The sequence below is a fragment of the Chiloscyllium punctatum genome, chromosome 40 (genome assembly GCF_047496795.1).
Source record: "Chiloscyllium punctatum isolate Juve2018m chromosome 40, sChiPun1.3, whole genome shotgun sequence".
Taxonomy (NCBI): domain Eukaryota; kingdom Metazoa; phylum Chordata; class Chondrichthyes; order Orectolobiformes; family Hemiscylliidae; genus Chiloscyllium; species Chiloscyllium punctatum.
Window position 1 is genome coordinate 45,707,040 of NC_092778.1, and position 15,096 is coordinate 45,722,135.

Below are 15,096 nucleotides of genomic sequence, written 5' to 3' on the forward strand. Positions count from 1 at the left end.
AATGTATTCTCACTATGCCTCCACTATTAAACATTGTATCATAATGTTTTTCATCATAATGTAGACATGAGAACATATAAATCATAAAAGCAGTTTTAACAATCAAACTTGCTCTCCTATATCTTCATTTGCTTCCTATAAAACATTTACAGCGTTTCTCTCTTCATTCTTAATCTCTGAACTATGGCAATGTGCATCAACAGTGCTCTTTGCTTGCATTTTTCAATGTTTATAAAGTTGTTTCTGCATTGTAGATAGAAGTTACTTGTTGCAACCCTGCGGAGTTCTGATATAGCAGGCTCTGGTAATTTGTCAGTAGAATTGAAGATCTCTCTTGGCTGGAATTCTCTGAATATATCCATTTTAAATCAGAATTCAAATGGTTTTCCTGCAATTAATAGTTACTCAGGAAATGTTAGCCAATTAATTAAAACCTGGCGTAACGTCTAGGTAACTGTTAAACTGACCCCTAACTCATCGCAAATGTTCTCCACTATACCTCTCCCAAGTCCCTTATGGCCCCCTAAACACTGAGTTGACATCCAGTTCCAGCATACCACTGGGGCTGACAACCTGTAGAATCTGATACCATTACCTCTTCCCAGTAGTGTGACTCCCCTCCCCTGCATCTGGACCCAATACCCTCTCACCACTGGAATTAATACCCACCTTCTTCCCTGTAACAGTCAACACCTCCGTCCCCTGCCCACTATTACTTACCTGGCTCTCTAACCCCTCAGATATTTTCTAATCCACGTATTCACAGTTGTAATTAGACATTTTGGAGCAAATAGGATTTGAATCCAAGCCTTCTGATTCAGAGATAGGTGCAAGACTAGAGCCCCTTTCACACTTACCTTTCAAACGTATTCTTTTACAGGAGCTATCAAATTGGCTGTCCGATGCTGGATATTTAAAATGTGAATACAACACAGATACTGACCCTCGTCCAACTCGTCCATGCCAACCAGATATCCTAAATAAATCTAATATAATTTGCCAGCACTTGGCCCATATCCCTCTAAACCCTTCCCATTCACCTATCTATCCAGATGCCTTTTAAATGTTGTAATTGTACCAGTCTCCACCACTTCCTCTGGCAGCTCATTCCATACATGCATCTCTGTGTGAAAAGGTTGCCCCTTGGGTCCCTTGCAAATCTTTCCCCTCTCACCTTAAACCTATGCCCTTTAGTTTTGGACTTTCTGACCTTGGTGAATAGACCTTGTCTATTTACCCTATCCATGATCCCCTCCTTAAAGTGCTATTGTTTTGACCTTTTTATCCAAAAATTCCAAAACAATGCAACAGCTTATAAAACAGTAATCACTTACTCTAGAATTCGAGAAATCAGCTCCAATACTTTTTTAAAAAAAGAGCAGCTTCAGCCACAACTTTTGTCCTGTCCTCCATTTTGGATTACCTAGAATCCCCTCACCTATGAAAAGGGGGTGTGGGTTGTTACCCCCAATTATTCTTCATTATCTTTTGGGTTTAAGGGATATTCAACATTTCTGAAGGAGCCAAGATTGAAATCTACTGCCAGAAATGTGTAGCTCTTACTTAATGGGGAAAACTCTGACTGAGATTCCCATCCTTGGAAAATCAGGCCTAATATCTTTCCTAGAAAGATTTTATAAGATTGAATTTGCAAACTGCACTGATACAGTTTAGCATTTTGATTTTTAAGTTACCTTACAAAAGGAAATGGATTATGGTCAGTCTATATTTGAGTTTCTTTATGGTCCTGACAGACACAAACATCAAAATGTTTAGAGAGGCAATACCGAGCTGCTGGTTTTTTTCTCTCTCCTTTCCCGCTCTTCACACTACGAACCAAAACCCATCAGAATGAATTTAGAGTCAGAGATGTACAGTATGGAAACAGACCCTTTGGTCCAACCCATCCACACCAACCAGATATCCCAACCCAATCTAGTCCCACCTGCCAGTACTTGGCCCATATCCCTCCAAACCCTTCCTATTCATATACCAATCCAAATGCCTCTTAAATGTTGCAATTGTACCAGCCTCCACCACATCCTCTGGCAGCTCATTCTGTACACATACCACCCTCTGTGTGAAAAAGGTCTCTTTTATGTCTTTCCCTTCTCACCCAAAACCTATGCCCTCTAGTACTGGACTCCCTGACCCCAAGGAAAAGACTTTGCCTATTTACCCTGTCCATGCCCCTCATAATTTTGTAAGCCTCTATAAGGTCACCCCTCAGCCTCCGCATTAGGGAAAACAGTCCCAGCCTGTTCAACCTCTCCCTACTGCTCAAATCCTCCAACCCTGGCAACATTGTAGATCGTTTCTGAGCCCTTTCAAGTTTCACAACATCCTTCTGATAGGAAGGAGACCAGAATTGCACGCAATATTCCAATGGTGACCTAACAAATGTCCTGTGCAGTTGCAACATGACCTCCCAACTCCTGTACTCAATACTCTGACCAATAAAGTAAAGTATACCAAACGCTGCCTTCACTATCCTATCTACCTGTGACTCCACTCTCAAGGAGCTATGAACCTGCATTCCAAGGTCTCTTTGTTCAGCAACACTCCCTAGGACCTTACTATTAAGTGTATAAGTCCTGCTAAGATTTGCTTTCCCAAAATGCAGCACCTTGCTTTTATCTGAATTAAACTCCATCTGCCACTTCTCAGCCCATCTGGTCAAGATCCTGTTGTAATCTAAGGTAACCCTCTTTGCTGTCCACTACACCTCCAATTTTGGTATCATTTGCAAACTTACTAACTATACCTCTTATGCTCACATCCAAATCATTTATGTAAATGACAAAAAGTAGACCCAACACCGATCCTTGTGGCACTCCACTGGTCATAGGCCTCCAGTCTGAAAAACAACCTTCCACCACCCACCCTCTGTCTTCTACCTTTGAGCCAGTTCTATATCCAAATGGCTAGTTCTCCCTGTATTCCATGAGATCTTACATTGCTAATCAGTCTTCCGGGGGAACCTTGTCGAACACCTTACTGAAGTCCATATAGATCACATCCACCGCTCTGCCCTCATCAATCCTCTTTGTTACTTCCTCAAAAAACTCAATCAAGTTTGTGGGACATGATTTCCCACGTACAAGGCCATGTTGACTATCCCAATCAGTCTTTGCCTTTCCAAATACATGTACACCCTTGTCCTTCAGGATTCCCTCCAACAACTTGCCCACGACCGAGGTCAGGCTCACCAATCTATAGTTCCCTGGCTTGTCCTTACCACCCTTCTTAAACAGTGGCACCATATTGGCCAACCTCCGGTCTTCAGGCACCTCACCTGTGACTATTGATGATGAATACAGATACCTCAGCAAGATTTGTGGGGTGACATTTTATAATTATGTTGGATTGGGGTGGACAAAGTTAACAATCACAACACCAGGTTATAGTGCAACAGGCTAGCTACCTGACGAAGCTCCAAAAGCTTATATTTCCAAATAAATCTGTTGGACTATAAGCTGGTGTTGTGATTTTTAACATTTAAAAATAATCACCACAGGGATCTAAGATGGTGGCAATCTGAGAAGATCACACTGCAGAGCTTCGCATCGCAGCAGGAGCAGGACGGTCCTTTAACCCACCCAAACCAGGTCATCAGGATTTCTTGGGGCGTTGGAAAGATTGTGGAGCCCCAAGAAACATTTAAGAATGGACTTACCTGTATTATCAGCTGTCCAGAAATGCCTAAAAAGGGAGGAGGAGCATCTGAGGCCGGGCCTGCAGCTTAGCCTACAGCAGCCTCAGAGCCGATTACTCTCCAGGACCTGGTGAACCAGCTCTCAAAATCTCGCGAGATGCTGGGGAAAAAGATTGAAGAGAAACTGGCTCCAGTCTCTCTCATGCTGCAGAAGAGGATGGATGAGGTGGAGCACAGGGTCACAGTGGTGGAAGCTGATGCCAGTTCATTCAAGGATGAGATCCAAGCCCTGAAGACACAGGTTCGTAATTTGCATGACCAAGTGGATGACCTTGAAAATAGGCAGGATAAAAAACATTCAGATCATCGGTCTGCCTGAGGGTAAAGAAGGTGAGCGGCCTGCGGAATTTGTTGAAGATTGGCTTCTGAAATTCCTTGACTTGGAGACTGGCATGAGAGGATTGAAGATAGAGAGGGCTCACCGGGTCGCAGCACGGAGGTCGGGTCTGGATCAACGCCCTCGTCCTTTCCTGGTGCAGTTCCATCATTACTGGGATAAGGAGAGAGTCATGGAGGCTTCTAGACTCCAGGGGAAGGATCCACAGGCCCTAATTTTCGAGGGGTCTAAGATCATGTTTTTTCAGGACTTTTCAGCGGCGGTGATCCAGAAACAAAAATCAAATGATGGTGTCAAGAGAAGATTGAAGGAGCTTGGGATTCAGTACTCCCTGAGATATCCGGCAGTGCTTTGGATCACCGTAGATGGATCCATGCTTCTCTTTGACACATTGGAGAAGGCAAGAGACTTTGTGGACAAACTTAACCTAATTTAAACAATTGTATATGTATAAATATTGTTGCTTGGGTATGCATTTATCATTCTGTAAAAGAAATAGAGGAAATCTGGTTGGAGCTTTGTTTTTCCCCTTTTTTTTCCTCTATTGACAATAATTTGGTTCAAACTACGTCTGGCAGTGGTTAAGATGTACATTTTAAATTCCTAAGTTATGAGAAACCAAAGGATGGGTGGGGTATTTATTTCCTTTATTTTATAAAATAATGTTTTTTTTATTCATATTGATATTCTATGGGGGTGTTTATTCTTTTTAGCTTGTGCTTGTGATGTGGCTCTAGCTGGGAGAAGTGAAAGTGTTTGAGATGGTTAGATGCTTATTTATGGGCAGTTCGGGACGAGTAGTTGCCCCCTCTGGGCAGAGGGTGAGTTTCCCTACTCAGCACTATTGACGCTTTATATGTTGGTTTGTTTTCTGGTTTTTGTTGTTTTTTATTTTTAATAATTTTGTATGTTTGTTAAATGTAGTGGTTTTAGTTTATGTGGTTTTTATATTTGGTGGACCATGCGACACTAAGGCTCAGCAGTTTGTGATTCGGATTCCTCCTCTCTGGAAGTTAAATGCTATTGCAGAAGATTATGGCTAATGATTTGATTAAATGGTGTACCTGGAATATTAAGGGAAGTCACTCACCAATTAAGAGGAAGAAAATACTCTTGAGTCTTAGAAAGGAGAAGGTGGATATTGCTTTGTTACAGGAGACACATTTGGATGACAAGGAACATCTGAAATTACAGCAGAATGGCTTTGACCGAGTTTATTTTTCATCATTTAATACCAGAAGTAGGGGAGTGGCTATATTGGTTAGGAAAAATCTCTCATTTAAATTGTTAGAATGTGTTAAAGACACATACGGGAGGTTTGTAATTCTTAAAGCCTTGATAAATGGGGAAGAATATGGTATTTTAAATGTTTATTGTCCCCCAGCTCATCCTCTTAAATTCTTGGTAGATGCTTTTTCTAAACTGATAAGTCTCAAGTCTTGGCACATCATTATAGGGGGAGATTTTAACTGCCTCATGGACCCCACAGTAGATAGGTTGCCTAAAGGTCCCTCGATACCCTCTGCACAAACTAAACAGTTATTGGGTCTGTGTGGGGAATTAGGGTTGCTGGATGTCTGGAGGTGTCGCCACCCTACAGGTAGGGATTTCATGTTTTTCTCCAATCCGCATAGATGTCACGCGAGGATTGATTTTTTTCTGACCCCTGTGGTAACCCTGGATCTGGTGGCATCCTGTACGATTGGTAATATTGCCATCTCTGATCATGCTCCAGTGTACCTCATGGTTAAGATTAAGGATGTTACAGTGGATTCAAGGTACTGCCAAATGGACCCCTTTATTCTCAGAACGTTTGTGGAGTATTTCTCCAGGGAATTTTGGGCATTCCTAGACATCAACATAGGCTCAGTTGATAGCTCATCTGTTCTCTGGGAAACTGCCAAAGCTTATGCCAGGGGGTTAGTTATTTCATATTCCACCAGTAGGAAGCAGCAGAAGGATGAGCACTAGAGCTTTTATATAGCCATAACGATTGTGTTTCATGAGTTCCAATATCCAAGGAGGAGGAACTGTGAATGTATGAGTGTTTTGTTTGGCTGGGCTGAGTTATTACTATTTATTTGTTTGTTGTTAGGTATTTATTTATTTAGTTAAATAGCTAGTTTAGGTTTTTTCTTAATTTTATACTTCTCTAGATATGTTCATACATTCGTATAAGAGGGTGGGTTGGGGAATTTTTTTTATAATTTGGGTTTAGTGTTGTACTGTTTTGAATTGCATTGTTTTGTATTTGTTGTAATATTTAAAAATCTATTTGTTCTTAATAAAAATATATTATATAAAAAAATGATGAGCACTGCCATTATCCCTCATCCATAGTTCGTACTCACAAAACAAGGTCTTCAGTTTGAGAGGAGCTTGAGTTCTTGACCTGGGCGCTCTCGCATATTCAAACAGCGCGCCGCCCTGGAAGCCCGGAGTAGCCAATCAGGAGCACCTTCGCCGACCCACCAATCAGGGCAGTGAACTGCGAACCAATCGGAGCCGCGGAAAACTGTCCAATGCCAAACTGGTTTGCGGGAGAAAAGTCACAGCCGGGAGCGGAAATCTCCCGGACACAGGAAGTCAATGGCAATGAGTGTCTCTGAGGCTGGATACAGAAATACAGCTTGAGTTTGGGATGTAGCCTTTCTGAGGGGGTCCGTGCAGGCGGAGGTGGAGAGAGCATCCTGAGCAATTTCAGCTTCTCTGCAGCCTCTGTTGACCCGGGAGTCCCCGACAAAGGGGGGGGTGGGGGGAAGGGACGGTCTCCTGTGAGAGGGGTTCCCTTGGAGTTCTCGGGACCAGACGGGGTAAGGGGGGGGGAAAGGGGGTGTTCGCCCCATTCCCCCTCCCCCCCCCGCCGGAATTCCCAGAACGGCTGTGAAGCGAGTGTTGCTCCTGCTCTGCTACTTTGTTGCACTCTTGCAACTGAGGAAAATGTGGAGCAGTAAATACCTGCGGAGCCCCCTGTCCCGTTCGTTGCTCAGTAACATGAGGCAGCAAGGAGATGAAGAACACGACAAGTCCCAGGTAAAGCAATCTGTTTGGTTGGGAACAGGAAGCTGTTTTGACCAGGAGGGAAAAATAGATTTTGGCCGTGCTGTAGAAACCTTGTTGCAATCCATTTCATAATGCACCTTTATTCTTCAATTGTCAAATTATCGTTTCATAGGGATATTAGAGGTAGTTATCTGCCTTGATTGAAGCAGGCTCGATAGGCTAAGTGGTCTACTTTTCCCACATTTTATAGTCTTGTGAGATAGATACTTGTAGTTTGACGTTCCACTCCAGGAAGTTGAGTGTATAATCTTGGATGATCCAGTGCTGTTCTGGGTTTGGGTGGGGGTGGGGGGAGCAAAAGGCCAGCCTTTGGGGTCGGATTAGGATGTTGGCAGAGGGCAGGCTGTGAGGCAGGATGGCGGCAAGTGGAAAGGTGACCCTGAAAGAGCAATGTCAAGGTACAGTACTGAGAAACTGCTGTACTGTCAGAAAACTGCTACTGGGATCAGGACTGAAGGTGTGCTGCACTTGTGAAGTTGCTGTTATTTTGGTTTGAGGTTCTGGCTACTTTCAGGTGGATTTATGACCAGTTATATCCAGTTTGGTGCAGAAATGGCTGCCTCTAATTCTTGCTAGTGCAATAGCTGTCACAAAACTTCAGTTATGCAAATAAATTGTTGTAGAAACTCAGTGGGTCTGGCAGCAATTGTGAAGAGAAAGTAGAGTTAATGTTTCGAGTCCAGTGATGACCAATCTTCAGAGCTTTGAGGAAGTTCAGAGGAAGAGTCACTGTACCCAAAACATTGTCCTATCGGACCCCAGACCTATGTTCTAGAGTTTAAAGAATTGTATTTGAATTCTACTAGCTGCTGTAGAAGGATGTGAGTTTATATCCCAGAGTCTTGACCTGGGCCTCTGGATTGCTAATCCAGTGACATTACTTCTTTTCCACAATCTCCTCCATCCACCTATACTGGTGGCACTAGGGATTGCCCCACTGTCTTCCACAGGTCAGTACACTAGTGCACCCTTAAACTGAGAAGGTGCTCATTAAATCAAATACAAAAATCTAATGGAAATAGAATAAACTTCTAATATGGTATTGATCGTGCACTCTGTGCTGTTGAGTGCCACTTATTCCCAGGATGCTTCTAACATCGCAGTGGTCATCGCATAGTCCTTCTCCAAGATTCCAGGACAAAAATAGGATTCCAAAGAGTTGGATAGAGTAACTCCTCAGCCACTTCCTATACTTTTATTGTAGTCAATCATCCAATGATTAGACCTGGATCAAAATAAGATATTTTTATCAGTGACCAGAAAGCTTAGCGTACGGACAGCTGAAGGCACAACTACCAGTGATGGAGAGAGAGAGATTAAAATCCAGGAGGTGCAGCAAGAGACCAAAATTGGAATTCAGAGTTTGGGGTCTGAAGTTGCTTGCAGAGGTAGTGTGTGTGAGATGAGGCAATGGAGGGATTTGTAAACCAGGCCAATAGTTTTAAAGTTGAAGCATTGTTTAGTCAAGAGTGAATATACAATAACGCTGACGATTGGGTGCAAGTAAAGATATGGCCAGCAAAATATGGAAAGAGCTCAAGTTTATCGATGGTGTGAGATGGAAGGCCAGCCAGGCATAGGAATAATCAAATTTTGGAGTTAACAAAGGAAAAGGAGATTTTAGTAACAATTGTTTGTAGCATGTGTAATGAACAGTAATTTCTATTGAGGGTGCTGATGTTGTTGTCTTTTTGTTTGCAGTGGTACGCCTGTGACATGGAACTGCTGCCAACATATCTGCAGCAACTGTTTGTTCAGAGTTACCTAGACGTGGGGACACGTGCGTTTCTCAGGCAGTGCTCGGAGAAATCCAGCTGGCTTTTTGTTCAGATTTATTACTCCCTTGTCACCTCTGTGTTTGGTCTGTTCATGTCCAAGACCTCCATCAATGGGTAAAAGGATTAATTTTTTTTTTAAATTGTACTTCCACTTTTCTTACAAAGCTGCCTGATATTGGTGGCAACTCTCATCCCAGGGTGAGGTGTCTCCCAACTCCCCCACCATCAGAGATCGTGTTGTGAAAGCCAAATAAAAGCAGGATGTCCTTTTAAGCTGAAAACGTTAATGAAAATTGATCTGCTCTGGAGAACAGACAATTGGCACTCTTTTGGTACGTTTTGAAGGTGGCCAGAGGAGTTCTGTCTTGGAGTCCTGGTCAATATTTATCTCTCAACTCACCCCAGTTGTTGTTGTTGTTATTGCCAAGTCCAATTTCAAACTGAAATTTGGGTTGATAGACACTTTATAAATATGATCTTTCACTGAAACCCAAATTACAATACTGCAGATTCGGGTTTAACATAAAACAAGTTTATTAGGCAAAAATAATGAAGATTAAATGTAACACATTGAAGATTTTGAATTATAAGATAAACTAGAATCCCATTAATCTCAAAAACCACTCCTTTATACCAGAGAGAATTTCCTTCTCTTTTATCTATAATGGCATAATTTAACAGTGGCTTTGGTTCCCTCTCTTGAGAATCTGATAGCCTCTTCCTGGAGCCTTCATACAACAGATTTTAGACTTTCTCAGCTTCAAATAACCCTTTGAGTTTTAATCGAACACTTCTCGTCTGGAACCTTTAAAATAAACTCATCATGCTGAGATAACCTCTTTAATACCTGCCTTTCTCAGGAGCAACTGAAAGCCTCTATACACTATCCCAAACTGAAACTAAAAGCATTTTTTTTTCAAACTGTGCATGTTTCACCTATGGACAAAAAAATCCAGTGTCTTCTATTTGAAAGTCTAATGCACTACACTGTTCACTTCATTTGCTTGCACTCTCTTCCCCCACTGTAAACAAAACTCATTACTCTCCATGAAGTGTCTCTCTGATATTGTGATTTAAAATAAATTGTCATGCCTACAGAAATTACAAGTTAATCATTAGATCCCTTCAGATGTACTGAAAATTAATGTCACTAGTTCAAAGTTCAAAATTCAAAAATCCAAACTAATGATATTCAAGTCTACAAAAATCTCATACGTAGCATTAACATGATGAAAACCAGATTATCTGTTCATAGAATCATATTTTTAATAACACAGAAGGAGGTTATTTACCCCTTATGTTGGTCCTGGCTCTCCACAAGAGCAGGTCGCCAAGTATCATACCTCTGCAGTTCCTCCAGTGACTTTGTTTTAAAACCCTGGAACTGCTAATTTGATCAAGGCATTTTTTTTTTCAAACCTTTGTGTGGAATGATTGACTTAAATTGATTTTTAAATGCAGATATAGAGTCATAGAGATGTACAGCATGGCATTGTTCTAATCAACCTATTCGGATTCTGGATCTAGATCCTAAATGCGTCCTTCCTTCTCAAAAATCTTTAAAAATGCATGTTACTAGCCAGGCATGTATTGCCAGAACACTCTGCAGAAATGCTCCTTGAAATTTTATTGATCTTCAGAGGATACATGTACCATCTGCTGAGAGATTTCAGAGTCAATTTTCTTTTGTCTAAGGCACTAAGACCAGTTAAAGCACAGCAACACAAATCAGCTGTTTCACTGTGATCTTGGACTTCCTACTGGGAGGGCTTTGACCCAATGTTCTGCTAGTGATTTATCTGTGTTTTAATTTGTATTTCTATTTTACAGTAGGTTTAGCATATACTTATAGAGGCTTATAAAATCATGAGGGGTATAGATAAGGTAAATGGCAGTTGTCTTTTTCTAAGGTTTGGGATTTCAAGATGGTGGGGGGGGGGCATATTTTTAAGGTGAGAGGAGAAAGATTTAAAAAATACATGAAGGCCAATTTTTTTACATGGGAGGGCTGGTTTAGTTTTGGATTATGGTCTGGTTGGATGGAAGGTTCTGTTTTCCATGCTGTATGATTCTGTGAGTATATTTGAGAATTTTTATTTTCTATTTATTTGTTCTCTGAGTGTACTGACCTGGTTTTAAAAAAAAAATTCTTGCCCCAAGCACTTTGAGAGTTAACCATATCATGGCGGGGGATAGAGACTATATGGACACTGGGTCAGGTGACAAGACAATAATTAAACCAGCTGCTGACAGGGTAGGTAGTAACTCTTAGACTTGTCAAATTAATTTCTTCAAGGTGAAACTTGAATTGATGACTTTTGGACTGTCAGTTCAGCACCGTGAACAGCCACATACCAAACAGGTACATCTTATTGATTATTAAACAGAATTAGAGATGTTGCAAGAGGTTAGTATCAGAATTCAAATGCAAGACTGTTTGGAGAGACTGAACAAGTTGGAGCTCACTTCTCCAGAAAAGAGATGGCTGAGGTTTGAACTGATCTTTAGAATTCTGAGGGTGTTTAACTGGATAATGGCTTTTCTGCTTGTGGGTCAATGAGGCTGCCAGATGTAAACAGCACATAGTAATAAATCCAATAGAGATTTCAGGAGAAACCTCCTTAGCTAGAAATGGGGTGAGACGATAGGACTCATTACCAGAAGGTATTGTTTAGGTAAATAGGCAAGATGCTTTTAAGGGGAGAGGGAATAGTGGGATACAGAGTGTGAGGGGAAGAGAGAATGGAGGAAACTTGTGGCCTGGACCAATGGGTTGAGAGGTCTGTTTCAGAGCTGTGCATTCTATATCTCTTTCTCTTCGTTGATCCAGGCTACTGGGGAGAGGATCGATGTTTGTCTTCTCTGAGGAGCAATTTCTTCAACTGCTCAGAGTGGGACCAGACTGGCGGGCAGCCAGAGTGCTTGATCTTGGGGCTGGAGACGGAGAGGTTACTAAAATCATCAGCCCCCATTTTGAAGAGGTCTACGTGACTGAAGTATCCCCCACCATGAAATGGCAACTTAAAAAGAAACAGTACAGGTAAAATAAAAACTTCCATCCTTGTACGTAGCAGGAGTTCTACAGAAGCATCTGTTTAGCTAGCTAATATTTAAAATACTATCTATCCCTGTTTGCTGGTCATGATTTTCATACAGCTGAGTAATGTGCTGAACTACGCCAGAGCCAGTCAGCTATGTTTAATTGGGACAAAAGGTCTGGACTGGGTAAGAGCAGGTGTCCTTCCCTGAAGGATGACCAGATTGTCATGAAAATCTGACAACTTTATGGTCACTTTTACTGATTACAGCTTTTTAATTCCCAATTGAAGTCAAATTTCCAAACTGCTATAATAGGATTTGAAACTCATTCAACTGAATTTAAGGAAAGCCGGTCCTAAAGTAGTAATGTCCATGGATTGGTAATCCTGAAAACCACAGGGCTCTTCTGGGGATATGGATTTGAATTCTGCCTCAGTAGGTAGTGAAATTTGAATTCAGTTAAAAAACTGGAATTGAAAGTCGGTGTAATGGTGACTGTGTAACTGTTGTCAGTTGTCTTAAAACACCTTCCAGTGCACTAATATTCCTGAGCGGAAAGCTGCCATTCTTACCCAATCTGACCTAAAGATGACTTTGGACCCACAGAAAATAGTTGACTTTTAGTTGCCATCTGGGCAATAAGCAATGGGTAACAAATGCCACCTTAGCATTTGTCACATTGCCATAGAAGGCTGTGGAGGCCAAGTCATTGAGGATATTTAAGAAAGGGAGAGATTCTTGATTAGTAATGGAATTGCGCATTATGGGGAGAGAGTAGGAGAAAGGGTTTGAGAAACACATCAGCCATGATCAAATGATGGATCAGATGTAATGGGCCAAATGGCTTAATTCTGCTCGTGTATTTTAGGATGTGGAGGAGCTGGTATCGGACTGGGGTGGACAAAGTTAATAATCACACAACACCAGGTTATAGCCTAACAGGTTTATTTGGAAGCAGTAGCTTTCTGAGTGCTGCTCCTTCATCAGGTAGTTGTGGAGCAGGACCATAACCATAAGACATAGAATTTATAGCTTTTGCTGATGGAGGAGCAGCAGTATGAAAGCTAGTGCTTCCAAATAAACCTGTTGGACTATAACCTGGTGTTGTGTGATTTTTAATTTAGTATATTTTATGGTCTTATGGTCATTGCTTCCTCACTAGTAAAGATAACAATCCATGTCTTCATTACACGAGACCTGACCATTCTAATACATTTCTAGCTGACCTCCCATATTCTACTGTCTGTCAACTTAAAAGCATCCAAAACCTGCTGTCTGAGCAGTGGCTCACACCTGCTGCTAGTCTCCCAGTACCTCTATGCTTGCTAACCCATGCTGGGTGCTGATTAGGGAACGCTTCAGTTTTAAACTAATCTTTGTTTTTCGATCCCTCCAAAGCTTCAGTCGCTCCCTATCCCTGAAACCTCCAGTTCCACAACTATTTGAGATCACTGTGTTCCACTAATTCTGGTCTTTGAGGGTCCTGATTGTGGAATTTCCTCCCTCCACCTCTTCCACACGTTTCTATTTTTAAGACTTTCTTTAAAATGTATTTCTTTGAGCTTTAGGTCATCTCCCCTAATATTTCCTTACATGCCTTGCTGCTTGGTGTGAAATTTTGTTTCATAATACTCCTCTGCATTGCCTTAATGGTTAAACATATTAAAGCTGATAAACAAGTCCAAATTCTGTTGTTGTAATGATTTACTAGGCAACTTGATGCTTGGATTTATCACCACATTTCTGAATAAAATATTACAAACAATTAAAGAAGAATTTAGCACTTTATTGCGTAGATCAAAAGCAAGTGAATGTAATAGTCACATTGTAACAGTTAGAGACAGAAGAAGATATTCAGCCTATCTAGCTCATCTGTCCACCATTTCCTTGGTGTGTTTTTAAGGACCCCAATTTCCATTGGTTGATAAGCAACTGTCTGGTTTCTATCCTGAAATCCAGTAAAGTTTCTTGTTCAACCCCTGACTCTGTAATCTGGACCACAGACTGACCAGCCTTTTTAGTAACTAAGACAAAAATGTTGTGTGTGCATTTCCTTCAAGAGCAGATTGTGTAACCAAACCCACCGATTCAGGTGCGGCTTTTTATGTGAACAATATTGACCAAGGTTGCATTGTCCTTCCATTTCTGGTAATGATGCCTTTCTCAAAGCCAGTGCTTGCTCAGCCATTTTGTAGTAACCAAGGCCAACATTCATTGCCATACCCTGTTTGTCTTTTGAGAAGGTGGCAGTGTGTCCCTGCCTTGAACCGCTGCGGTCCTTTGGGTTATAGGCACACCGTGCCAATAGGGGAGGAATTCCAGGATTTTAGTCCAGTGACATTAAAGGAGTGACTGTGACTCAGAGGGGAACTTGCAGGCAGTGGAATTCCTGTGTACTTGCTGCTCTTGTCTTTCACAATGGTAGCTTACAGGTTTGGAAGATGCTACATTGAAATGTTTTTATTCAAGATGTATTTCCCTTGCACTTTTTAGAGTCCTGGGGATTGATGAGTGGCAGGGCACTGGCTTTTATTACAATATGATTAGCTGCCTAAACTTGCTGGATCGGTGTGATCGGCCCTTGTCTCTACTGAAGGACATCAGGAACACTCTGGAACCGAGTAAAGGCCGTCTGATACTGGCTGTGGTCTTGCCCTTCCAACCCTATGTGGAAAATGGTAAGTTTCATTAAAAAGTTTAGGGTGGGAAGGAGATCTTGACACTGCAACCTTTTAGGTTAGTTCAGACATAAAGATTCTGCTGCTTATAATTGCAAAACCAGTGAGATAAAACTGAACAGGAACGTAACTCTGTCAATCTGGATTGGAGATAAATGGCATCTTATTAAAACAGTCTGTGCAAAACTCAATGTGGATTATTTTTCTTTTCACAGCCTTTCTGTCAGCTGGAGGTGTGAGATTGCCCAATCTATTGAGCCTCTGACATTCTCACAGCATTGCCATTGGGCTGTTCAGTACAAGGTTGTCCAATACATTTGTCATGAGCTACATGTGATCTCAAATCCCATTTGATGTGAACTTCAACCTTCTGTGTTTTCATGAGATGAAAAGCAAAGTGAATGTTCATTTTCTGATCAATGCTGTTGATTAACTTCCTTAGTTACTATTTGATGACGGCTGTCTGCTGAATAAATCACTGGCAAG

The 15,096-nt window shown here is 41.5% G+C and overlaps 1 protein-coding gene across 3 annotated transcripts in view; it reads left to right on the forward strand.

Moving 5' to 3' along the window:
* The first annotated feature begins 6,576 nt into the window (after window positions 1–6,576).
* The window catches only part of mettl9 (methyltransferase 9, His-X-His N1-histidine), a 36,424-nt gene continuing 27,904 nt past the window's right edge, over window positions 6,577–15,096 (forward strand). The window contains exons 1-4 of one of the 3 annotated variants that reach the window (XM_072559785.1): window positions 6,577–7,085; window positions 8,817–9,007; window positions 11,724–11,933; window positions 14,426–14,610. In XM_072559785.1, coding sequence (XP_072415886.1) covers window positions 6,993–7,085; window positions 8,817–9,007; window positions 11,724–11,933; window positions 14,426–14,610 — 679 coding nt within the window. In that variant the 5' untranslated portion in view covers window positions 6,577–6,992. The remainder of the gene's footprint in view (window positions 7,086–8,816; window positions 9,008–11,723; window positions 11,934–14,425; window positions 14,611–15,096) is intronic. The other 2 variants (XM_072559786.1, XM_072559783.1) reach the window with 2 other exon arrangements.